The following is a 24739-nucleotide window of genomic DNA, read 5'->3' as shown; positions in this document are numbered from 1 at the left end:
AAGCAGACCAGTATAGTCTCTTGTTACATTCCCTTTGTGCAGCTTAATAATTTTGTAAACTCCAAATAAATAATATAAAACCAAACAGCCATAAACGTGATAGCTCTTTGTCTACAGATTTCAAAGTCCTGGCTTCTGGTCAGCATATGCTTGTGTCTCCTTCAGAACCACCAAGCTACGTTTTTAAGGTCTAAACATAACTGCTTCAGTGCAGAGAGGGATTCTCACCTAGCACTCTGAAAATCCCTACTGGGACTTAACCAAAAACCTGTTGTCTGTCCTGACAACTGAGGCCATTGCACTAAGATAACAGCAGGGCAATGAAACTGCTTCCAAGAAACTCCAAATGCTGTATGCTTTGATGCATGCCAGTCTTTCACAAGCCAAGAAGCATCTCTGTATCAGCCTTGTGATAAGCTAAATCTGCTACTAAACATGTGCACAGAGTGCAGTAACAGTATGTGTTAATACCACATTTAAGGTCCTGTCTGATATTAAGAATCTGCTAGTGCTGTTACTTCTATATTCAGTAGATAATGCACATTTCTCTTTTTTTGTAATTTGGGGAAAAGGCGAGAATCGCAGTGTAATCTGAATTAGTTTTACTTAGAAAATTACTAGTGATCTAAATAAAATACAGCTAAAACCAGGATATATCTATATTTACTTTCTAAACTGATTTTAGAGATCTCTCGAAGATGATTATAATGCAAAAACTTTAAAAGTACTGTGGCTGGGATTTTTCAAAGGAACCAAAAGGAATTCTTGAACTTCAATGGGATCTGGGTGCCTAACCAGCTTAGACTTTTCTGAAAATCCCCGTCCATGTACATGGAAATGGTAAATTAAGCCTGACACTTCCCAGATTCCCATTATCACTTGCTACCTTTCATTAAAGAGGCACCACGGTCTAGTGACTAGGGCACTGAACTGAGAGACTTGAGTTCTGTTTCCAGCTCTGCCACTAACTTCTGTGGCCTTGGGGAAGTCATGTTGCTCTGTGCCTCTGTTCTCTCCCATTTTTGTCTGTTGTATACTTAGATTGCACACCTTTTGGGGCAGGGACTTTGTCTTCATCATAGGTGTTTTGTACAGTGCCTAGCACAATGGGACCCAGATCTCTGTTGTAGCTTCTAAACACTACTACAGTGCACATAACTTACTTTCTTTTTCCAGCGCCTGAAACTGTCTAACTATAAAGCAAACCTTTCTATCCTGCTGTGGCTTGAGGAGATCCATGCTGACATGGAGTTCAAAGAATTCAGTATGAGTGGAGTCATTTTGAAAAAGAATGGGAACTTCTTGGTGCTGGAAGTGCCAGGGTTGGCAGAGGGAAGACCTTCCTTATATGCAGGTGATGGTTTACACTTAATAAAATTGTTAAAGCTGAATAGCTAGATGAGCAACATTCTCAATCTACACAATAGAACTTTGATGCATTTTATCTTCGTAGAATGGCGTATTAAAAACATTTGGAGACACAGCTGTTAACCCTGGCTCCTACATAAATGGAACAGTGACAATATTTTATTACAGTGCCTCAGAATGTTTGATTCATCTTCGAGTTCTTGCTCATGTCCATTCCCAATTAGGGGTGTGTGTGCACGGCACATGCACTGGTGCTGGAAATTTTCCCCCTAGTGGTACCCGTAATGCCAGATCTAGCACCCTCTGCGGCAGTGCATGAAAGTGCCCATATATAGGGCACTCGTCAACAACTGCCTCCCCCCCCACCAGACTCGAACCACCACCAAGGTGGAAAACAGAACTTTTGAAGGTGTGCCTAAGGGTGACCTACTAGTCACCATCCCGTGTCCAGACTCCCTCTTATTCTCCTCCAACCCTACCCCCTTCCTGGACTACCGTAACATTGTACCGCTGGGTTTTGAACATGCTAGCCACTGGCTATACCCTCCATTTTGTCTTGCTTCCACCTCCTCACCCACTTTCCTTGTCCCTCTTAAGGGACCCTTCTCGTGAGCAACTTCTCATCCAGGAGGTGTGGGCCTTCCTGCAGGTGGGTGCGGTGAAAGAGATCCCTCAAGAACTGAGGGGGGAGATCCATCTATTTCTGCTACTTCCTGATTCCAAAAGAAAAACGAGGCTTGAGAGCTGTCTGGACCTGTGAGGCCTCAATAGATATCTCAAGAAGTTGAAGTTCTGCGTGCTTTTTCTAGCCACCATCATTCCTTCTCTGGATCCAGGTGACTGGTACGCTGCCCTCTATTTAAAAGATGGCTACTTCCATATTTCCATCTTTCAAGGTCACCATGAATCAGAAATCTCCTGTGGGCATGCAACAAAACCAGTTCACAGTGTTCCCCTCTGGCCTCTCAACAGCACCACACATGTTTACGAAATGCATGGCAGTGGCAGCAGCCCATCACAAGCATTGAGGCATACCGGTCTTCCTGTACTTGGATGATTGGCTCATCTGGGGTCGATCAAGAGTGCAAGTCCAGAACAGCATTGAGCATTGTCATCTGACCACCTGTCAAGCTCTGAGCCTATTAATAAACAAGCAAAAGTCAACACTCATTCCAGTCCAGAGGATAGAGTTCATCGGAGCGGCCCTAGAGTCCACATGGGCCAGAACCCGGAACCTGGCTTCTGACAGGAGTTCTATGTTGGAACTGATAACCCGAGTGTCAGCCCATCCCTCACTATATAGTGAGGGTGTGTGTCAGCCTGGTAGGCACATGGCAGCCTACACTTATGTAATCCAGTACACCAGGCTATATTTCAGACCTCTCCAAATGTGGCTGGTGTCTGTGTGCTCCCCGTCCAGGCACAACCTGCATACTGCCCTCTCAGTCCCCACCTGGATACTTACCCCTCTCGAGTGGTGTATGAACCCTTGTCACACGCTGGTGGCCCCGTGACTGATGCTATTGCTGGTTTCTGATGCCTTGAGGCAGCAGTGGGGTGCGCATCTCGGTTCCCAAGGCCTCTGGATCAGAAACGAGCTGGTCTGACATATCAATGTCAAGGAGCTCAGGGCAATTCGACTGGCCTGCAATGTGTTCCTACCTCAACTCTCAGCCAAGGTCGTTCAGGTTCTCACTGACAACACAGCATCAAAATAGTGTATCAACAGGTGGGGAGAGCCCGTTCCCCAGCTGTTTGTCTGGAGGCCTTGTGCCTGTGGAACGTCTGTGTGGCCACAGCATTCACTGGGAAGCAGTACACCTGCTGGGGATCAGAACTATATTAGTGGACTGCCTCAGCAGACCTTTTGCTCTCACCATGCATTGCTCTTGTACCCAGAGGTAGCCAGGAGCATCTTCCAGAGGTGGGGTGCTCCTTGAGTGGATCTTTTCGTCACCAATTGGAACAGGAAGTGTAATCAGTTCTGTTCCATAGAAGGGCTTGATGCAGACTCTCTGACCGATGCATTTCTGCTGTCCTGGACAGGCAATCTCATGTATGCTTTTCCACCGATCCTGCTGATTAACAAAGTCCTCATAAAAATCAAGAGCGATATGGGTCATCCTTGTGGCCCTAGCATAGCCGTGTTGACATTGGTACAGGATGTTGCTCAGTCTGTCCATTGTTTGCCCTTCGATGCTGCTTTCCTGGTCAGACCTTCTCACACAGGATCAAGGTCGTTTGCTGCCCCCAGATCTGTCTCTCTGCACCTCATGTTTGGTTGCTTCAAGGATGAGTTTTGCTAGGCGCAGGTCCTGTTGGAGAGCAGAAAGCCTTCCGCCAGAGCGTCTTACCTGGCCAAGTGGAAGCGCTTTGCCTGCTGGGCAGCTCACTGTGATATTTCTCCAACTAAATTATTCATTCAAATAATTCTGGACTGCTGCTGTGCCTAAAGCAGGGAGGGTTGGCCTTTTTGTCAGTCAAGGTGCACCTAGCAGCCGTATCAGCTTTTCACCCTGCACACAAGGAAAATTGTTTTCTCACATGAAATTTCAGCTACATTTTGCAGATGCCTGGAAAGACTGTTTCCAGCAGTATGGGACCCCAGTTCCTCAATAGGATCTGAACCTCATTCTTCCGAGGCTTACCGGCCCGCCCTTTGATCCTTTTGCTTCTTGTTTCTTCATGCACATATTCTAGAAAGTCACATTCCTGGTGGCAAATCATGTCAGCTAACTGGGTCTCGGAAACTAAAGCCTTGATCTCTGGGCCCCCTTTATATAATCTTCTATAAAGATAAGAGCCAGTTGCAACCACACCCAGTTTTCCTGTCAAAGGTGATTTCCAACTTCCACATCAACCAGGATATTTTCTTACCTGTCTTCTTTCCAAATCATCACGTCTTAATGAGGAGAGATGGTTTTCAAACTCTCAACATCAGGAGAGCTCTGGCTTTATATATAGAGAAGAGTAAGCTATTCTGTCAATCCATGCAACTCTTTGTTGCAGTCACTGACTGGATGAAAGGGCGGCCAGTGTCATCACAATGAATCTTAAATTGGAGCCTGTATTTGAGCCTGCTTCAAGTTGACGGAAGTTGTGCCCCTGAGGTCTATGATGGCCCACTCCACGAGAGCTCAGGAATCTTCAGCGGCATTCCTGGCACATGTTCCCATTTAGGCCATCTGCAGAGCTGCTACCTGGTCCTTGCTGCATACCTTTACATCCCATTATGACATCATGCAGCAAGCCGGGCAGATTTGCAGAGGGCACATCCGTGAACTCCTTCCCGCCTCCAGGGGTTTACTGTTGGTAAGGCACCTAATTGGGAATGGACATGAGCAAGCACTTGAAGAAAGAACAGTTACTTACTTTATAACTCTTGTTCTTGAAGATGTGTTGCTCATGTCCATTCCACAACCCACCCACCTTCCCCTTAGTCAGAGTTTGGTAAGAAGGAACTGAATGGGCAGGAGGGCAGTAGTGCCCTATATACGGGTGCATTCGTGCACTGCTGCAGAGGGCATTAGAGCCATCCCTTTGGGTACCATTAGGGGAAAAAATATCCAGCGCTGATGCATGTGACAAGTACACCACACACAACCACACCCCCTCCCCCCCCCATTAGGAATGGACATGAGCAACGCGTCTCAAAGAACAACATGCTAGATAAGTAACCATTCTCTTCTGGAGGTGTTATGCTTTGAAGAGGCAGTATGTGTGTGTGCTTTCATGCTTGTCCTGGTTTATTCAGGATTCTGATGTAAAGTAATTGATTCGGTTTTCCACAGAAAATATGCTGTCTAGTATAACACTAACTAGAGAATAGGAGATGTTAAACATAAAACAGATTAAAGGAGTTGTTTTTTTAGGTCAGAATTTTTTAAATAATTTGCAGTATGCAGGATGTTATTTCCAGTAAATAGTGCTGAAATTGTTAGTAGGATACCACAATAAGTAGAAGCATTACACACCTAGGTATTCTGGTTTTGAGACCATATTGAGCCCAAGTGTGCACAGGTGCATCAGCTTCAGTGAAGTCACTTCATTGGTGAATTTGCAGGACCCTTGTAATTCATTAAATTCTACTATATTCCCCCTCCCACAGGGTGCTAACATTGCAGTGAGAATTTTCCAGTATCTTGTAACAGTATTTTTACACTAAACATTTTATTTAACTATTTTTTTAACAAGGTGACAAAGTGATATTGAAAAGTCAAGACTACTGTGAGCATATAATAGAGTATATTGCCTATGTTACTGAGGTGAGTGAGTTAGCTTTTCTGCTATGAAACACTGCAGTCCACAAGACTAAAGGGAAACTGAAAGTTAAAGAATTGTCTGTGTCCATTTTGTGAAAATGGATTCATTTTAGTTACTCCCAAATGATTGATTCTACTTTATTTCATACTGTGTATTTTGAAGACGTTTAAGACCTTTACTTCTTTCCTGAACACTACAAATTTCACCTATTAAAAGCAAAGTCTGCAACTCTTATGTAGAAATATTAAATTATACGGTAGATGTTATCCCTTTTTTTATTTTTAATTAGTATGAGCAAATGCTCCTAAGTCCAAAGCAGACTGCAAAGAGTTAGAGAGATCTCACAAAAATGGGTGAGTGGGCAATAAAATGGCAGACAAAATTCAGTGTTGATAAATGCAAAGTAATGCACATTGGAAAACATAATCCCAACTATACATATAAAATGATGGGGTCTAAATTAGTTGTTACCAGTCAAGAAAACGAACTTGGAGTCATTGTAGATAGTTGTCTGAAAACATCCACTCATTTTGCAGCGACAGTCAAAAAAGCTAATCGAATGTTAGGAGTCATTAGGAAAGGGATGATTAATAAGACAGAAGATATCATATTGCCTCTTTATAAATCCATGGTACAGCCACATCTAGATCTTCACGCAGTATTCAAGTCACCCCTTTTCAGCAAAAATGGTTAGGGGTATGAAACAGCTTCCGTATGAGGAGAGATTAATAAAACTGGGATTTTAAGCTTGGAAAAGAGGTTACTTGGGGGGGATATGATAGAGGCTGTATAAAATCATGAGCGGTGTGGAGAAAATAAATAAGGAAATGTTATTTACTCCTTCTCGACACACAAGAACTAGGGGTCACCAAATGAAATTAATACATAGCCAGTTTAAAACAAACCAAAGGAAGTATTTCTTCACACAACTCAGTCAACCCGTGGAACTCTTTTCCAGAGGATGTTGTGAAGGCCAAGACTAGAATAGGTTTAGAAAAAGAATTAGATAAGCTCATGGAGGATAGGTCCATCAATGGCTATTGCCAGGATGAGCCTAGCCACTGTTTGCCAGATGTTGGGAATGGGTGACAGGGAATGGATCATTTATTTGATTATCTGTTCTGTTTATTCCCTTTTGAAGGATCTGGCATTGGCCAGTGTCAGAAGACGGGATACTGGGGTAGAGTGACCATTGGTCTGACCCAGTATGACTGTTCTTATGCTTCAGGAGATGTCTCAAACATAAAGGATCTGATTCTATGGAGTCTGAGTGCCCTCAAATCCTGCAGGACTAATATACTGGCTTTTCTTCTCTTTAAAACAGATTCATGATGAAGATGTTACTCTGAGACTTAACCCAGAGTTTGAACAGTATTACAACTCTGAACCCATGGATGTAGAATTTACATTCAATAGGTATTTTTGTAGGCTTTTATTTATTTTTATTTTACTGTCCTTTTATTTTGCTAGTTGTCTTACATGACAATTTGCATAGTTGTTCTGAAAAGTACATGTGAAGGTAAAGGACAAACAAAATCTTAGAACCTGATACTCCACTACCTGTCATTTTATGTAGTCATTTGTATCTGTGCAAAGTGAGTGCACAATGCTATCAAAAAAGAAAGGGAATGTTTTACATTTTCTACACCCATTCTTTTATATGTAAATAACTACTCTTAAAAGACAGGCAGTGGAGAATCTCACTCTAATTGCAGTAACTTTATGGCACCAGGGCAGGACAAGAATGTCTAATATTGAGCTCACTGTATTTCTTTAGTATGCTGGCAACATCAAAACTTGCTTAGAAAGCATAATTTCCAATACAAATTCACCCCTTCATCTTCCTTAATAAAACTTAGTTGAGTTTTTTGTTTGGTTTTTAAGGAAAAATATCTTCCTATCCAGCTTATCTCTGAAGTTCAAGAAAACTTTTGTCCCTTATTGAGAAACATTGTTCATATTTTATCAATGTATCCATTTTAAAGTTAGTTGAAATATGCCTGTAAAGGAAACTTGACCAAGTATCTTTCAGCCAAGTACCACATCAAAACAGGAATGGAGGGAAGAAATACATAATGTTATAGAAGTTTAATGTTTCATTTTAGTTTTTGATGTATAGCATTGGCTCAGAGAGCGTGTAAGTGTGTATTGTTGTATTCTATGGAAACTTTAGTTTAATCCTCTCTTGCTGTTCCATTGACAGGACTACCAGCAGGCGATGCCAGTTTGCAGTTGAACAAGGCATCTATCTGGGTGAAAAAGGTAACCTTCCAATGGGATTAGGGCATTTTTCCTCCCCTTCCGTAAATAATGATGTGAAGTTAATATACTGTACTCTTCTGGTCAGACTTCAAAATGCAGTGTTTTACTGGGGCTTTTATCCATTCACCTAAATTACCACATATCTTTTGTCCAGAGAGTAGTAATCTTTAATATCACAGAGCACCACTATCAAACTGTTTTCCTCTCTGTGGTGTCTATACATGGTGGTAGTACAAAGCAGTTCGACTCCAATTAGAACTATACAAATCTAATCAATATCTAACTGCTGGTGCCATTGTTTTTTTTTTGTTTGTTTGTTTTTTGCACAATGTGAAAGAATTCTGAAGGACTTTCCAGTTTGAGTAAATTGGGAAAAATGCAGCAGGAATATAGGGAAGATGCAGAATTCCTGCTTTCGACTTTTTATGTAATCCTTCTCTGTTAGACGTGGCTAAGTATAGTGGCCTTTTTATTGACAAGAGTTGCACATTTCTGGTCAGCTCAGCAGCCTACAGAAATGCATACGTGGACTTTAATTTTACCTTCCAATTCCTCCCTCACCGTATCCAAGGTTTTTATATCCAATTCTCATGAATTGGACACAGCTAGTTCAAAGAAAGAAGCTGATGTTTGTTGTAATTAAACATTGACCATAAGTATCTTAATATGCGTATATTGAGGATATATTTACATGACTCTTTCAGCATTTTGTTCCTTTTCTTTTTCCTGTCCCCCACCTCCAAAGTGTTGTTTCCAGATACTCTGGTGTTACAATCCCCACAAGTTGTCAAGACTTCTTGGAATAATATGGGATGTCGTACTGTTGCTGATAATCATGAACAGTATACCAAGGTAAATCTACTATAAATTTATTTCTTAAAATGTTTTATACTCAAATGGCAACAGTTTGGTACTGCAGATACAGCCTTAGAGAGGACCAGCACAATCATGGATGCATTGTTATGTCTGGTGTATTTATAACGTCTGTCCTCTGGTGGTGAAGATCTTGTTTCACAGTTCCATGCTTTTGAATGGATCAACCTATGATGCATAATTTCAGTCATACATAAATTCCTTTCTGAAAGGGAAACTGCGTATAAAACTAGGAGCTTGGGTTTCCAGATTTGCTTTAGACTGGTTTTCATAAGCTTTTTTTTTTTTTTTTTAATTTTAAGTAGATATTGGGCAGAAGTTTTGATCCTGTCATTGACTATAGCAGCAAATGAGAAACCTTACTGTAAGGCGTTTGATGCATTTGATCCACCCTTGCTCTGATCCTGATGCTTCTGATCCACCCTTGTTATGACTCCTGATTAAACACATCATAAAAAGAGGTGGATATCTTCTTAAAAATAGCCCAAAATGTACATATTGGCAGTTCATGTAGAAAGAAACAAATAAACCAATGATAACTTTTGAAAACTTGTCCAGATCTGCAGAATGTATGTGGAATTAGCTACAATGCTTTAAGATAAAGTTGTCATGAGTAACTTTTTTTCTTTCATTCAAGTAAAATGTGCCAGGGTGTGAGGGTATTTATCTGTGTTTTTGGCTTTCCTCTCTTCTCTTTCTCCCTTTGTCCCAGCTTTTTCAGTAGATGTGCAGTGAAATGGGAGGAAGTGCTAAAGATTTCTAACAGTCTTAAAAGCATTACAGAGAGAACACTTACTCTAAGGTTATAGCCGAGCTTATCCTTGGTTGTTTTTTGTATGTGTGTGCGTCTCTTCTTCAGTGCTCTTTTCAGAAAAAGAAAATGCAAGATGAGCAAACAAAATGCATGGTGCCGAAGGAGAGAAACACAGTGACCATGTCTCACATGGTGACTGTTGCTACACAGACAAGTAAACTGAGTATGTTTTAATGTTTTCTTTCCACCTTATATTGATGTTTTGGATTTGAAAATTGCACTGGTTGACTGGTTTGAGGGATTGTGCATCTGTCTGTCCATCCACCCAGATCTTAGTACAACTGAATCAGTTCCAGAAGATTGTGAAAAAAGCTGATGTTGGGCCAATATGGGACACAGTCAATAAAGAATTAAAGGACTGTAATGTAACTAATGCCAACCAATATGGTTTTATAGAAAATAGGTTTTGATAAATCAAAATTATATAATTTTTTGAGATTACAAGGTTGGTTGGGTAACTGCTCACATAAGATAGTTGGACTTCTCTATGGCATTTGACCAGGTCTCTCATATCATTCTGATTTTATTTTTAAATGAGCACTATACAAAATCAGTGTAACTCTTATTTAAATAGATTAAAAACTGGTTAACAAACTATTGCAAAAAATTATAAATGGGAATAATTATCCATTGGGGGATATTTGTAGTGGTGTCCAGCAGGGATTTGTTGGCCTAATGCTAAGCTTTCCCAATACTCTAGCAATGTGGAAGAAAATGTAAAATCATTAGTGGTAAAATTTGCAGATGGCACAAATTGGTGTAGTGGTAAATAGTGATGGGGACAGGTCAGTTATCCAGAATGATCAAGATCAGTTGGTAAGATGAGATCATTTGAACCACATGTTTTAAGACAGCCAAATGCAAGGTCAGACATCTAGAACAGTAGTTGTCAACCTGCAGGCCACTTGTGGCCGGTCAGTACACAGCTGCAGCCCACATGCCATCCTCTGGGCCGTAACTGGGGCAGGATGGGAGGATCACCTGCCCTGGGCGAAGAGCCGGCAGGGGGTGCAAAAATGGGGTGGAACAGGATTCACCCAGGGGTCTGGATGCTGGGGTTAGAGTGTGACTAGGACGCTAGATGCCTGAGGGGCAGTCCCTGGCTGGGAGGGCACCCTGCACCAGGCAAGGTTCCCCATCTTTGGAAGCAGGCTCTGCAGCCGCGCTCTCTGGGCACTCAGCCCAGCCACACTGCTGGCAGCAGTGCAGAAGTAAGGGTGGCAATACACTATGCCATGCCACCCTTACAGTAAATTAATTAATTTTAACAGTTAATTTTTTGACTTATTTTGCTAATTTAAAATGCTCTTGGTAGACATTTGCCGGTGTTGAGATGAAAGGTACTCTATCAATTTGAATCTTATTGCTGTCATATAACAAATACTAAACCTTATTTTTTGTAGATGTACAGGTGGTATATATATTGTGTAGATGCAGCCCACATAACACACAGAGAGCTGCCTATGCGGCCTGCAATGGTAAATAGGTTGAGAACCACTGATCTAGAACAAAAGACTGTAGGGTCATCCTTATAAGATGGGTGACTGAATCCTGGAATGCAGTGATACTGAAAAGGACTTAAGGGTCATGGTACATACATAAATTAACAGGAGCTCCCAATGCATTGTTGTAGCTGAGAGAGTCAGTGATCCTTGGATGCATAAGCAGGGGAATATCAAGTTGGAATAGGGAAGAGGCATTATCTTGGTATATAGCATTACTAAAATACTGTGTCCGGTTCTCATGACCACACTTCAAAAAGGATGTTGAAAAATTTGGAAAGGGTTCAGAAAAGAGCTGCAAGAATGATTTTGAGGTAGGGAATACCTACCTTAGAGTGAGAGACTTAAGAACCTCAAATTAATTAGTTTATCTAAAAGAAGGTTAAGAGGTTCTCCATCACAGTTTACAAGTATCTACGTGAGGAAGAGATTTCTTAAAGATGACTCTTTAATGGAAAAAGACATAATGAGATCCAACAGTGGGAAGCTGAAGCTAGACAAATTCACACTAGAAGTAAGGCACACATTTTAATTTTGAGGATAATTGATAATTGGAACAGTTTACTTAGGAATATGGCAGAATCTTCATCACATGAAATTTTTAAATCAAGACTTGGATGTGCTTCTAAAAAATATGCTCTAAAGGTCAAACAGAAATTTTATTTATGGGCTTGATGTAGGGATTACTGGAGTGAGGTTCTTCGGCCTGTGTTATCAGGAGGTAAGACTAAATGATTATAATGGTCCCTTCCCTCCATGCACATTTGAATCTGAAGGTCCAATTGCCTATTTTTCTATTTTAATTGTTATTACTTGGGAATGGGAATTTAAAGAGTTGTCAGCTACATTTTTAGCTATCACTATCTTTTTAAAATGATTATATTATAAAACCGAAATCACATTAAATCAAAATCTGTTTGACTGAAATGCTCACTATTAAAAAAAAAAATCTTATGTATTTTTAATTCTTACCTGTTTTGAGTATAGTCAATGGAATCATGACACCTAAACAGACAGACTGTGAATTTTTCAATCCTGTGCTGAATGAGCATCAGAAATTAGCAGTGAAAAGGATACTTAGTGGTGAATGTCGTCCAACTCCTTATATTCTCTTCGGACCACCAGGAACTGGAAAAACTGTAACAATAATAGAAGCTATCTTACAGGTAATAGTGAACAACAAAACAATAATCATCTGGAATTGCCACATATACTTAGAATCAGAACTAAAATAACTTTTAAAAAAAAAGAGCTAATTCTTACAGGGTTTTTCAGTACAACTCTCTCCATGTGAAAATAAATCCAAGAGAAGACCTCTGTACAAGTTTGTGTTCATAAACCTTTTAACAATAGTCAATTTAAAACCAATCAGTTTTTTAATTCAGTATTTTTGTTTAAAGCCCTGGTGCATGCTTGCTTGCTTTTTATTTATTTATTTATTTAACTACTGCTTTAAAACCGCATACCTTGCATTATTGTGTTTCATTTTGATGATGATCATGAATTTCCAGTCTAAGCAATTGTTTTCTCAGTATTTGATTGAAATGCAATGTGATGAATATAGAAACATTCATAATTGTATTCTAAATAATTCTGAATTATATTAAGTATTTGAAATATATGTCTTCATTTGTGATGAATGTTGGTTGGGGTTTTTTTTAAATGAAATGTTTTAAAAAGCTGCACTTTTTTTTAAATGCAGGTACATTATACTTTACCAGACAGTCGAATTTTGGTCTGTGCACCATCCAACAGTGCAACTGATTTAGTTTGCTTACGACTGCACGATAGCAACCTGCTAAAACCAGGAGCTATGGTCAGAGTTAATGCTAGCTGCAGGTGTGAAGAGGTAAATTTTGTGAAAACTTTTTAATTAAAATACTAAAAAAGTATGCATACTTCTAATCTTAAAATGTTGCTTCTAGGATTCATTTCCTCTGTTTGTTAAGCTCATTGAAGAAAATTATATGTGTGTTTTTAGGTTTAAAAATAATTCATTAGATAATCAATTGGGGAACATATATGTTAATTATGGTAAACAGGGTGCTAGAATCTGGCCCTACTCTTAAACTCATGGTGTAGTGATTCTGCAAGTAGGTGATTTTATGTCAATGAGATTACTTCAAACAGTAAGATACTATTCATTGTGAAAAAGGGTGACACAATTTGCTCCATAATGCATTGTATTGTACATATGTAACATACACACCAATTTACTTATTTTAGTAACCCCTTAGTTGGCATTGAAAACACAGGAACATCCATATCAGAACAGACTAATGGTCCATCTGCAGTAGTTGGGTCCTGGTCTGAGTTGCGACTTATATTGGATGCCTAAAATTCTGCACCTAGCCATACCCTAGAAGTAATAAGAATCTTTGTCCTAAATAATGATGCTGCTGATGTGGGGTTTTTTCCTATATGAATCCCTCTTTTAAATTTCACTGTTTGTTTTGTCAAATAATGTCATGCAGCAAAAATTTTCCACTGGTCAATTATTCATTATATTTTAAACACTTTTTTTTTGACTTTGTGTTTTTGTGTGGCTTTTGTTTTGTCTTTTTAAGTCAGCTTTGTGGTTTTTTTTGTTTTGTTTTGTTTTTTTTTTAACTTTGTGTTCCTGTATTCTTGTGTTGTCATAGAGCAATTGATCTTTTCTTTGATAGTCACTATTTTATGTATATGTTGTCCTAGGGGCAATGTGCCCTTTGGGGGTATTATTTCACAATTATTGCACATTAATTGGTCTATGTAGACCCTGCCAGTATGCATAAAAGGTTCCCTAGATTTCCTTAATGTAGTGCTCACTAGGAAACCTTAAGTGCACACCAGGAGGATCTGCACAGACCAGTTAATGCACTACACATTAGTGTACTTTGGAAATCATACCCCCATAGAGCATTACACCATCCTGTAGACAAGCCCATTTTTTTTTTCCAAACTAATTAAGTCTAAATTAAAGAAGGAGATCTGGATTGTCTTCACAGCCCTTTTTGACAGTTTCTATTTGTGCTGTGTCCTGGTTGTACATGTGTTCAGATTTGATCTTAATAAACTAAAAATAAAGAAAATATAGTTTCCTATCTTTTGTAGTAAAAATAAGAAGCTTTATTTTGCACTCCTCCTCCTGGTTTTGAATATTTAGTGGTTTTGAATATCAAACTAGTCTCTAGAACATACACATAATAAGCTTGGGGTGTGAGGGGTTTTGAGAAATACCTGTAATAAATAAGTATCTTGTATTTGCAGACACTCAGTGATACAGTAAAACTTTACTGCAAAGATGGTGAAGACATTTGGAAAGCATCACGGTTCAGGATAATAATTACCACATGCAGCAGTGCAGGAATGTTTTATCAAATAGGAGTAAGGTACTGTGGATGCATATGTCATTAATACATTTGCACACTTGGGGCTATGAAACCAAAATTTGGGGGTACTCTGCAAAGTTGTTTCAGCTGTTTAAACAGGGCAACTATTAACAAGTATTGCATTCCCACTAAGTTTACAGCCATATTAAATTTTAGGTAGCCTTTTCAGCATAGTTGACTTACCAAATTATCTCAAATAACATTATTTTCAAAATATGTAATTTAAAAATAAAAATCCCATCAAAGTGAGGAGACTGGCACAATTGTTTCCCCTTACAGCAATGATTCCCTGGGAAGGACCACTGTACTTGAAAGCGTTTTAGGCATTAACACTGTAGGTCAGGAGTTGTCAGTAGGCGGAATGCGGGCTGAATCTGGTCTGCCAGATGCCTTTTAATGGATTGCATGGGCTGAAGCCAAGCTAGGGCTGGAGCCATGCCTGCTCCCCAGCACAGGGACTGTCTGTGGGGTGCAGTTGTGTCCCAGGGTTGCTTGTGTCCCACTGGCAGTAGCACAGGCATCAGGAGGGACACTTCCACAGGCAGGCCCACTGACATGGGGGAAAGCGGGATGACAAAGGGGTCAATTGCCCAGGGACCCAGTGATTTAAAAGGGCCCAGGGGTGTGGAATAGATCCCTGGATCCAGGTGAACTTCCCCTCAGGAGGCTAGCTCCTCGTCCTGCCTTTTTCACCCACAGCTCTGCCCACACCCCACCCCCTGTTCCACCCCAGGCCCTGTCCCCACTTTGGCTCGCTTACCGCCACATCCCTCCTTCCTTCCCCTCTGCATATCCCCCCTGCCATTACTCACCATTTCAGGGGAAAGGAGTATGGAAGAGAGATGGTGGAGGAGAGATATGGTGGTGAGCATAGGTGGGGCTGCAGGCAGAGTGGGGGTGGAGTGTCAGCAGGGCTGCAGGCAAAAGAGGTGGGATGGAGAGCTAGCCTCCCGGAATGAAAACTTCACCCACCACTCCTGGTCGTAAACCTCAGCCATCCCTTTCTGGGGGGGCCATTCAGTGTTCTGCCCTGGGGCCTGGAATTGCTGTCAGCAGGCCTGCCCTAAGGCAGCCTAATGTGTCTCCACTATGCCCTTTGTCTCAAATCAGGGAGCGATGGGGTGTCTCCTGCTCAGTCTGCAGTCCAATCAGAAAGCAGTACTGTATGGATCCTAATTCAAATGCTTCTCCGCTTTCTGTGGAGACAGCAGCTAGGTCATGGAGCAATGACTTGTGAGTTCTGGGCCATAGTGGGCAACCTGGCTGGTAAGTGCCTGACTGTGTCCCCCACAGCATTCACTTGTGCCAGGGCACTGAGCAAGGCACAACCCTACCCTCCCTGCCCCTGAGCAATCCCCAGAACTCCCCTCCCTAGTGCCCCCTACCTCAAGCCTTCCCTGTAGGAGCCCCCCAACCTGCCTTGTGTCCTCCTTTCACCATCCTTTTGAGACCACTGCCCAGCATCTTCTCCAGCCTCCTGCTTCCCCATTCTCTTTCCCTCCCCAGTCTGCCTCCAGTCATCTGCTTCTGCCACATTCCAGCCTTCTCCCACCTTCCAAGGGCTGCTATCTGGAGTCTCCTTGGTCCCTACCTGTACCTGGACCCTCTTTCCTGCCCCTCTACTATCCCAGCCCCCAAAGGGTATCACACCACTAGCTGGATCATAATCTGATAGCTTTGCTGCCTGGTTCCAAGCCCAAAAGTTCTCTTACTCTGCTTGCCTGCCCAGATCCCGGCTCATACCCATTCCTCCATCTCCCTGCAATTATCTCTGCTACTTGGCTCAATTGGGGATGTGAAGGAACATTTGTGGGGGGCAAGCGATGATGCCAGGTGGCTTGGGCCAGCCCTGTGCGTCCCTTTTTCAGTTTAGGGAAATATGGTCACTCTGCTTTCCAGGTGGGGCAGACAGGGAGCTGCTGGGCGATCAGGGGGTTAGGGGAGGGGAGCTGGGGGAGTCAGTCGGGGGACTATATGCCTACAACAATTTTATTTTGGCAGAACCAAAGTTAATACTCTGTAAACTTAAAACAAATTCAAATCTTAAAACAGCATTAAAACACTTTCAGACAACTAATATTTGCATCCATTTGACATTTTATCTATGGACTTTCTCAAAATCTCAGATTTATTACATCTTTTATCATCAATTTTAGGTCATACAGTGGTTTGATTTTATTCTTAATTTAGTGCACTAAAAATATAAACAATAGGTAGTGCCCTGTAAATGTGCAGATAACCACTTTATATCCATGGAGCATGTTTGTGGATTGCATGTGGATACAAATTTTGTATCTGCGCAGGACATTAGCAATAGGTTTTGGGTATATTACACAGCATTTCATGTGGGCACACAGGGGCACTTGCAGTGTGAACAGTTTCTCTGGAGTCTGGACCTTGACTATATCTTGATGAAGAAATTTGGACCTTGACAAAAAATAGACTACCCCTGCTGTCATGATGCACTTGGAAGTAGTGCTGACTGAGTCATTTTTAGGTTATTGCTGCTAAAGCACTTAACTCTGTTGTAACCATGTGTGCCTCTCTGTTCTAATAGTGTCCCTATGGGTGCTCCACTGTAGGTGTGTGTGCACCCATGCGTTGCTGATCGGAGAATTTCAATAGCAGTCTGTCCTGTCCCGTGCAAATGCTGCTCCTCGCCAGCCATGAGGCTAGCCTGCATGCGTAGTTATTCCCTTCTCAGTTCCTTTCTCAACCAACCCTGGCTAGAGATAGAGCTAAGAGCTGTCCGTTCACGGATCATTAACTCCTAATAGTTTTGCAAATTTTAGCTACTCTTGAAGCCTTTTATTTTAGTATCTTGGTGGGGGTTTTTTTGGATGTGCCTGAAAACAGAAGAAAGGGTTTGTCTCCTGCCAACCCCAGTGTGTGGCGACCTCCTGGACAAGGGTATGCCTGGCTTTCTAGCCTTCAGAAAGTGTCTTAGCTGCAAAGAATCCATCACAGTGACAGACAGACACTCGCAGGGTGTTTGCTGCTTGGGGGAAAGTACAATTCACAAAAGTGTGACTGGTGTCATCAGCTAAAACTCAGGTCCAGGAAGGACAGAGAGGCTTAAACTCCTGCCTATGGAGTTGATCCTTGACACTGCTGGAGTCCTGGCATGAGCGATCACCGCAACCTTCTATATCGAAGGCAGGTGATCCTAAAGAGATGAGCCACTCACTCAAAACCACCAAGAAAAGCTCAGAGTCCCCATAGCGAGCCCCAATCAAGCCGGAAACTATCTGTGGCCCCATCAGTATCTTGGGTACGGATGGCACTGAGGCCATCTGGAGATGGTACCTGGGGCATGCTCAGTACTGAGCTGATAGAGCAAGTCGGTCTGCCCAAAGACTCAATGGGCCCGGGCAAGAAGTACTGGTACTGCGGATGTGTGAGAAGCATAGGTGATCCACTCCAGTGAAGGCTACATTGACATGGTAATCGACACCAACTCTGGTGTGCGTGGCACCATCAGACCATGCGAGTAGTTCCGCACAAGCCTCTTGGCACTGACAACCACCAGCACTGTCCTCACCGGTGGATTTCAGGTGTGCACCAGACTTGCCCCCACTTAGCATCAGGGCTCTGGTACTGAGTTCGCCCAGAGCATTGGATTCAATGACATCTCCAGGCCATGCACTGTCTTTCTCCTCATCAGAGTCAGATAGTGAGTGAGAGAACTTGGTTTGCCATACGGATCCCAATCTCATCATGGACACCAGGCATACTGCCCGCCCAACCATCAGCCTCCATCGTTTGTGCTACCTTGGTTCCAGTCGCCAGCTTCCTACCCTCAGTGGCCATACTGGGACCCTGGCAGCCCCAAAGGCAACAAGCCTCCCAGACTCCTAGTGTGGCATACCAGCAGGCAAGGAAACATCCTCCTTCAGTTGTGGCATCAAAGGGTTCAGAATCTCTTGAGTATCTGGAGGAAGAAATTGAAGCTAAGGCAGAAATTGAAGACATCCCTCAATTCCGTCTTTCATTGTCCTCTCCTGATGAGGCAGTGATGTCCCCTCACCATTCATGGTGGATGATTTAAAATTGTTCCAGGACTTAGCTCAGAAGTTTGTGGAAGGCTTGCAAATACAGCTACATGAAGTGACAGTATTACCATAAACTGGTGGACGTTCTACACATTTCCACATTTGCCAGAGTAGCCCTCCCTGTTAATGAGTTGCTCCTGGACCTTGCCAGAGTCATATGACACACCCCTGTGGCTGTCCCTCCGACACGCAAGTGGATGAACAAAAAGTACTATGTGGTGACAAAGGGCATGGAAATTTTATTTCCCACTCACCTCCAAATTCTATCATTATGCATGCGGTTAATTCCAGGGGCCACCAGTACCAGTTTAAATCCGCCCGTATGACTGAGACAGGGAACATTTGGATCTGTTTGGCAGGAAAGCGTATTTTTCAACTGCCCTTCAGTTCCAGGTAGCAAATTACCAGGCTTTGTTAGCCAAATATGACTCCCAGAACTATGTGAAACAAGGTTCCTTTATTGATCAGCACACTCAACGAGGCCACAATCAACAAGAGCCAGCTAGTGGTGAAAACGTCTCTCCAATCTGCTTTCGAGGAAGCAGACACAGCAGTGCACTCATTCTTCTTCGAGTGATGTCCCTGTGGGTGCTCCACTTTAGGTGTCGTCATGTCCTGTGTCCTTGATTGGAGATCTTTTAGCAGTACTCATCCGGGTCGCTCGTGCACATCTCCTGGCATGTCTTCTGGAGCACATGCGACCCGACCCCCCCGTTGGTTCCTTCTCAAACATCCATGGTCCAAGACAGAGCGCCAGCAGCAGCAAAGTTTTCTCGTCCAATCTAGAATAATAGTAGAAAATTAGTTAATTTAGTCATAATTTACTTAGTTTTAGTCAGTTTTTTGTGCATTCTAAAAAAGAAGAGTTGGTTTACCCTTTTTTTTCTCTGTTAATAGTATAGATAAGGTATTTGAAATGCTGGGTTCCCCAGGCTTCAAAAGATGCACCTCTCATAAAGATGAAATGCCAGTTTTGGATGTATGTTGCCTAGGGGAAATCCATGTGCCACAGAAGTGCACTCGCTGCAGGAATTTGAAAGCCAGAGCAAGAAGAGAGAGAGGGACCTGAGGCTAAAGCTTATTCTGATGGAAAAATCCCTCAGACCCTCCACCTGACCTGGGACCAGACAAGCCTCCCACTCTGAGCACACTCGGAGAAAGAGAGCCTCATTGCCTCAGGAAACAACAGCGTCCAAGAAAAGATGCACAACCAAAAAGCTGTCTTCTGCCAAAGTACTAAAGAGGCAACAGGTCCCTCGGATATACCTTGGTCCATACCATCCAAGGACTCGAAATATCTGGGTAAGGAGTCAAGGACTAAACAAAAACATCACTCCTTTGACACAGCACCAAAAAAGGACTTGGTGCAGAAACCAGCTGACTGATGGTCAACGGTACCAATTACGGCACCGTAAGAGGCTGCGGCGCCAGGTGTGGCACTTAGAAAAGATTCAGTACAGAAACGGGACATGGCACCAAGGTTGGCACCAGAACTGATATCGGCACCGCCAACTCCCGAAGTTGGCACCAACCACTAACATGGAGCCGATGACAAACCCGGCACCGCCCTTGAAAAACATATAAACAACATCACCAAATAATATTCTCTCCACAATCAGCTATAGGGCAATCTCTGGTACACTTTGCCTATGACAAAGCTTTCTCCCCAACACATTCCTTCAGTACAGATGACAGTGATCTGGAGAGAGCTCACTTTTCCTCAGAACACTCCTCCCTCACCAGACCATAAGTAGAGGCACCTGGATGTACACCTAGAAAGGGCCCAAGTCCATATCCATGGTATGGCCCCCATGGTTCAGACCCCATCTGCCCTACTACATGCAATGGCATGAGTGGGATGCCTGGTCCACCAACTCCAGTGCATACAGCAGACCAACTAGCTCTCCATGTGAGTAGACCAAAGTTGCTCCAAACAATCCCCTCCAACCACATCAACTAAGGCAGTGGAAGTAACATAAGTAGCAGAGACAAGTGCGGAACAAGAAACATCTCTTCCAATGCACTACTCATCTTCCTCACCAGATGAAGCCGTCATTCCACCCATGCCTACACCGGTGAATGACCTGAAACAATTAAATGATGTAATTAAGAGGATCGCACAAGAGCTTGAAATTCTCCTGGAGGAGGTCACAGAATCTCACCATAAAACTCTACACACTGCAACATCATCAAAAATTGCACTCCTTATGAATGAGGCATTGATGGGACCAGTTAACACTATATGGCAGACTCCAGCCACCATTCCTCCTACCAATAAAAGGAACGATAGAAAATACTATATCCCAGCTAAGGGGATGGAGTTCCTATTTATGCATCCGCCTCCGAATTCACTAGTTACAGATGCGGCAAACCAAAAGGGAAAACAAATTACAAATCAACACCACAAGACAAGGATTGGAAGAGGCTTGATCTGTTAGGAAGTAAGGTCTATTCATCATCTCCTCTACAAATGAGTATCAAACTACTCAGCCCTGCTTTCCAATTATGACCACAGCATTTATGAAAAGCTAGCCCAGTTTACAAATGATTTACCTGAGAATAAAAGAGAGTAGTTTAAATCTTTACTTACCAAAGGACAACTTGTAGCGAGGACCTCACTAGAGGCTTCTCTGGACGAAGCAGATACGGTGGCCAGAACTACAGCCACGGCCATTGTGATGCATGCAGAGCCTCTTGGCTTCATGCGGCTGCTCTTCCCAGGCCTGGTCTACACTTATATACAAATTTGGTGGCAGTTGACGGGAGTTATGCAAGCTACGCAGTGTAGCTTGCGTAACTCCTGTCAACTTCGTAACTCTTCTATGCAGTGTCTTCACTGTGCTGCGCCACTTGAGGGGGTGATTTTAACATGTCAACTTCTGGATCGATTGAGCGGTCAGTGGAGACCCACTCAATCAATTCAAATAGATCGAGCTGACAGCGGTGACTTTGCTGCTATCAGTGAAGATGTACCCTTAGAGAGCTACAAACAAAAATAGAAGATATCCCAATTGATAAAGCTCAACTGTTCTCGGAAAAGACAGACGAGGCTTTACACTTGATGAAAAATTCTAGAGCCACATTGAGAACTTCAGGAATTTATACACCTGCAACAGAGAGAGAAGTATAGATTCCAACTGTATACATGTAGATACTCATCTCATCAACAGTATAGACAATATGACTCTCAGAGAGGGAAGTAGAGAACACAGACTCAGATATCCTCCTCAAACATCTTCGGGGCCTGAATCTGCATTGTCCAAGCAGCAGTTTTGAGGCTTTGGTCGAGGGTCAGAGAATCTCTAATCAACAAACAGTGCCAAAGTCATCTATGACAAATTTCACCTCCGACAATTCCGTCTCAGTTGGTCATGTATTACATCAGACAGATGGGTAATAGAAATCATCAATTTGGGATACACTATTTGTCTATCCCTTCAATCCACAACCCTTCCATTTCCCTCTTCAGGGACCCAACTCACATGCAAGTACTACACCAAGAAATAGATCATTTCATGCAAATGGGGCAATAGAACATGTATCTCCACAACACAGAGGGAAAAGGGTTTATTCCCATTACTTCATAATACAGAAAAAGAATGGAGGATGGAGACCTATTCTAGACCTAAGGAATCTAAAAAAATTTGTGAGGTGACAAAAATTCAAGATGGTGACGCTATCCACCATAACACCGGCATTGCAGGAAGGAGACTGGTTCTCAGCCCTCAACCTCCAAGATACTTATTTTCATATTACAATCCATCCCGCTCATAGATGCTTCCTAAGATTCACTGTGTCTAGCAACTACTACCGATCCAAGGTGTTGCCATTTGGCCTTTCTACAGCACCAAGGGTTTTCTCCAAAGTGGTCGCAGCACATCTAAGGAGACAGGGAATTACAATTTTCCCATATCTAGATGACTTCCTAATAAAAGCAACCAGCAAAACCCTAGCAGGACAAGCCACTGTCCAAACTATAACACTATACTGACAACTAGGACTCAAGATAAACAACAAAAAGTCCATTTTGAACCCAAAACCACTGGAATTCATAGGAGCAGGTGTGAACGCAGTAACAGCCAGGGCATCCTTACCAACACCCAGATACCAAGCTATCACAGACCTATTATTATTAGTGAAGGTCAGCCCAGTAATAACCGCACAAGTCGCTCTACAACTTCTGGGTCATAGGGCGGCCACTACTTTTGTGGACCAATGTGCTAGATTGCATATGCGAGCTCTTCAGGCATGGCTTACCTCAGTCTACAAACCAAACAGGCACAGACTCAGCAAACTGCTCACAATGCCAAACAAAGTCAGATTCCCTATCGTTGTGGATCCACGAAAACAACATGATTAGGGGCCCTCTAAAGGCAGCCACTCAAGCAGGCAGCGGCACAACTGTAGCAGCACAGGAGCCAGCAAACAGAGCTGAAAATGGAAGTTTGGGGAGGAAGTGTATGGTGGTCTGGTATAGTTGGGGGTTGTTTTGGTGGATTTTTTTTTTTTTGTCTGTCTCTCTCACTGACAGGAACTAGAAAGAATATGACAGATACAGAGGTGTTACTGGTAGTCACTCAAGCAATGGAAGAGACAATGGTGATGACTAGATGTAGAAGCTGCAGGATGTACATGATCCTGGAGAGGGTACAAAAGAGCTTTGTTTATATGAAGTGCCACCTCATAGAGCTGATGGAAGAGACGATTCAAGGGTTGGAGACACAGGTGGAAATTCTGGTTGAGTTTAGAAGGGGGTTCGAGCAGATGATGGAGCAAAGGAATGAGGAGGCTGAAGGGAAAAACCCAGACCTGCAGATGGAAGCAGGACCAACAAACTCTGAGGGGAGAATGCTGGGTGAGGAAAGCAGCCAGTGGAAGCATGTGACTGCAAGAACCCAGCAGAGGAAAACACAGCCTTGTGAAGGAGAAATAGATCTCAGATCTTGCAGAGTTGGAAAATGAAAAAGGGTCAAAACAGGTGGTTGCTGAAGATGGAAGGGTAAGGAAGAACAGAAGAGCAGCCAGTCCTATACAAAGAATGGATGAGTCAATGGAGATATCACCAAATAAGAGCCCCAGGAGGATACAGGACCAGTTGCAGAGGATTGCAAAGAAGAATAGTAGACGAGATGACTTGCAGCCAGAAAGAACAGGATATAGGGCAGAAAATCGTACTGTTACCAGGAAAAGGGAGGTCTACGTGATTGGGGACTCCCTGCTGAGAAGAACAGACGGGCCTGTAACCAGAGCTGATCCAGAGCACAGAAGGGTTTGTGGTCTGCTGGGTGCTAAGATACAGGCTGAGGAGGATCCTAATGGGAGCAGGAAAGAATCCACTGATTGTCCTTCATTGTGGGTACAAATGATATAGCTAGATTCTCACTGGAACATATCAAAGGAGACTATGCCAGGCTGTGGAAGGCTTAAGGAAATCAAGGCTCAGGTGATCTTCAGTAGGATTTTGCCTGTACCCAGAGGAGGACGACAGAGGTATGACAAGATTCTGCTGATCAACAGGTGGCTCAGGCAGTGGTGCTATAAGGAGGGCTTTGGGATGTTTGATCACTGGGAGGCATTCATGGACTGTTCTCTTGGGATGAACTTCACTTGAATAGATAGGGCAATCCACTTCTAGGATGGAGGCTGGCACAACTGATAAGAGAGCTTTACCTGGACATCTCCCACCCATTCCCCCAACTCCCTAGTTTAATCTCCACGCCTGATTTTAACATTGAGGGGGAGGAAAATGAAGTAAGAAAGGACACAGCAGTGGGGAGCAGAATGGACATTGAGGAAGGATAGTGTAGATACCTGTCTAATAGGTGATAGTGACAGCAGAATGATTGTGCCAAATCAGGTAAGGAACGTGAGTGAAGCCACACAGCAAAAATTAAGATGTTTGTATACCAGTGCAGTGGGTAACAAAATGGAGAAATTAAAGCTACTGATAGAGGAAGTGAAAACATATTATAGGGATAAAAGAAACATGGTGGAATAGTAGTCACAACTGGTGTACAAGTATTGAAGGGTATGTGCTGTTTAGGAAAGACAGATATAAAGGCAAAGGTGGTGGAGTAGCATTGTATAGCAATGATGAGGTAGACTGTAAAGGTATGAGAAGTGATGAAGTTGATAAGACAAAGTCTGTCTGGGTAAAAATCACACTGGGGAAGAAAACTACTAGAGTTTCCCCTGGGATAGTGCTTGGGGTGTGCTACAGACCACCAGGATGTG

At 42.7% G+C, this 24739-nt stretch overlaps 1 protein-coding gene across 4 annotated transcripts in view; it reads left to right on the top strand.

Moving 5' to 3' along the window:
* MOV10L1 (Mov10 like RNA helicase 1) overlaps positions 1-24739 on the top strand; it is a 93762-nt gene that overhangs the window by 32457 nt on the left and 36566 nt on the right. For all 4 annotated transcript variants that reach the window (XM_067564356.1, XM_067564355.1, XM_067564354.1 and 1 more), the window contains 9 exons: positions 1177-1354; positions 5563-5633; positions 6956-7047; positions 7835-7893; positions 8639-8745; positions 9626-9743; positions 12070-12248; positions 12785-12931; positions 14332-14453. In XM_067564356.1, coding sequence (XP_067420457.1) covers positions 1177-1354; positions 5563-5633; positions 6956-7047; positions 7835-7893; positions 8639-8745; positions 9626-9743; positions 12070-12248; positions 12785-12931; positions 14332-14453 — 1073 coding nt within the window. The remainder of the gene's footprint in view (positions 1-1176; positions 1355-5562; positions 5634-6955; positions 7048-7834; positions 7894-8638; positions 8746-9625; positions 9744-12069; positions 12249-12784; positions 12932-14331; positions 14454-24739) is intronic.

Source organism: Emydura macquarii, unplaced genomic scaffold (genome assembly GCF_026122565.2).
Source record: "Emydura macquarii macquarii isolate MOO-44397 ecotype Brisbane River unplaced genomic scaffold, CSIRO-AGI_Emac_v2 contig_2636, whole genome shotgun sequence".
NCBI lineage: Eukaryota > Metazoa > Chordata > Testudines > Chelidae > Emydura > Emydura macquarii.
This window is presented reverse-complemented; position numbering and strand designations above follow the sequence as displayed.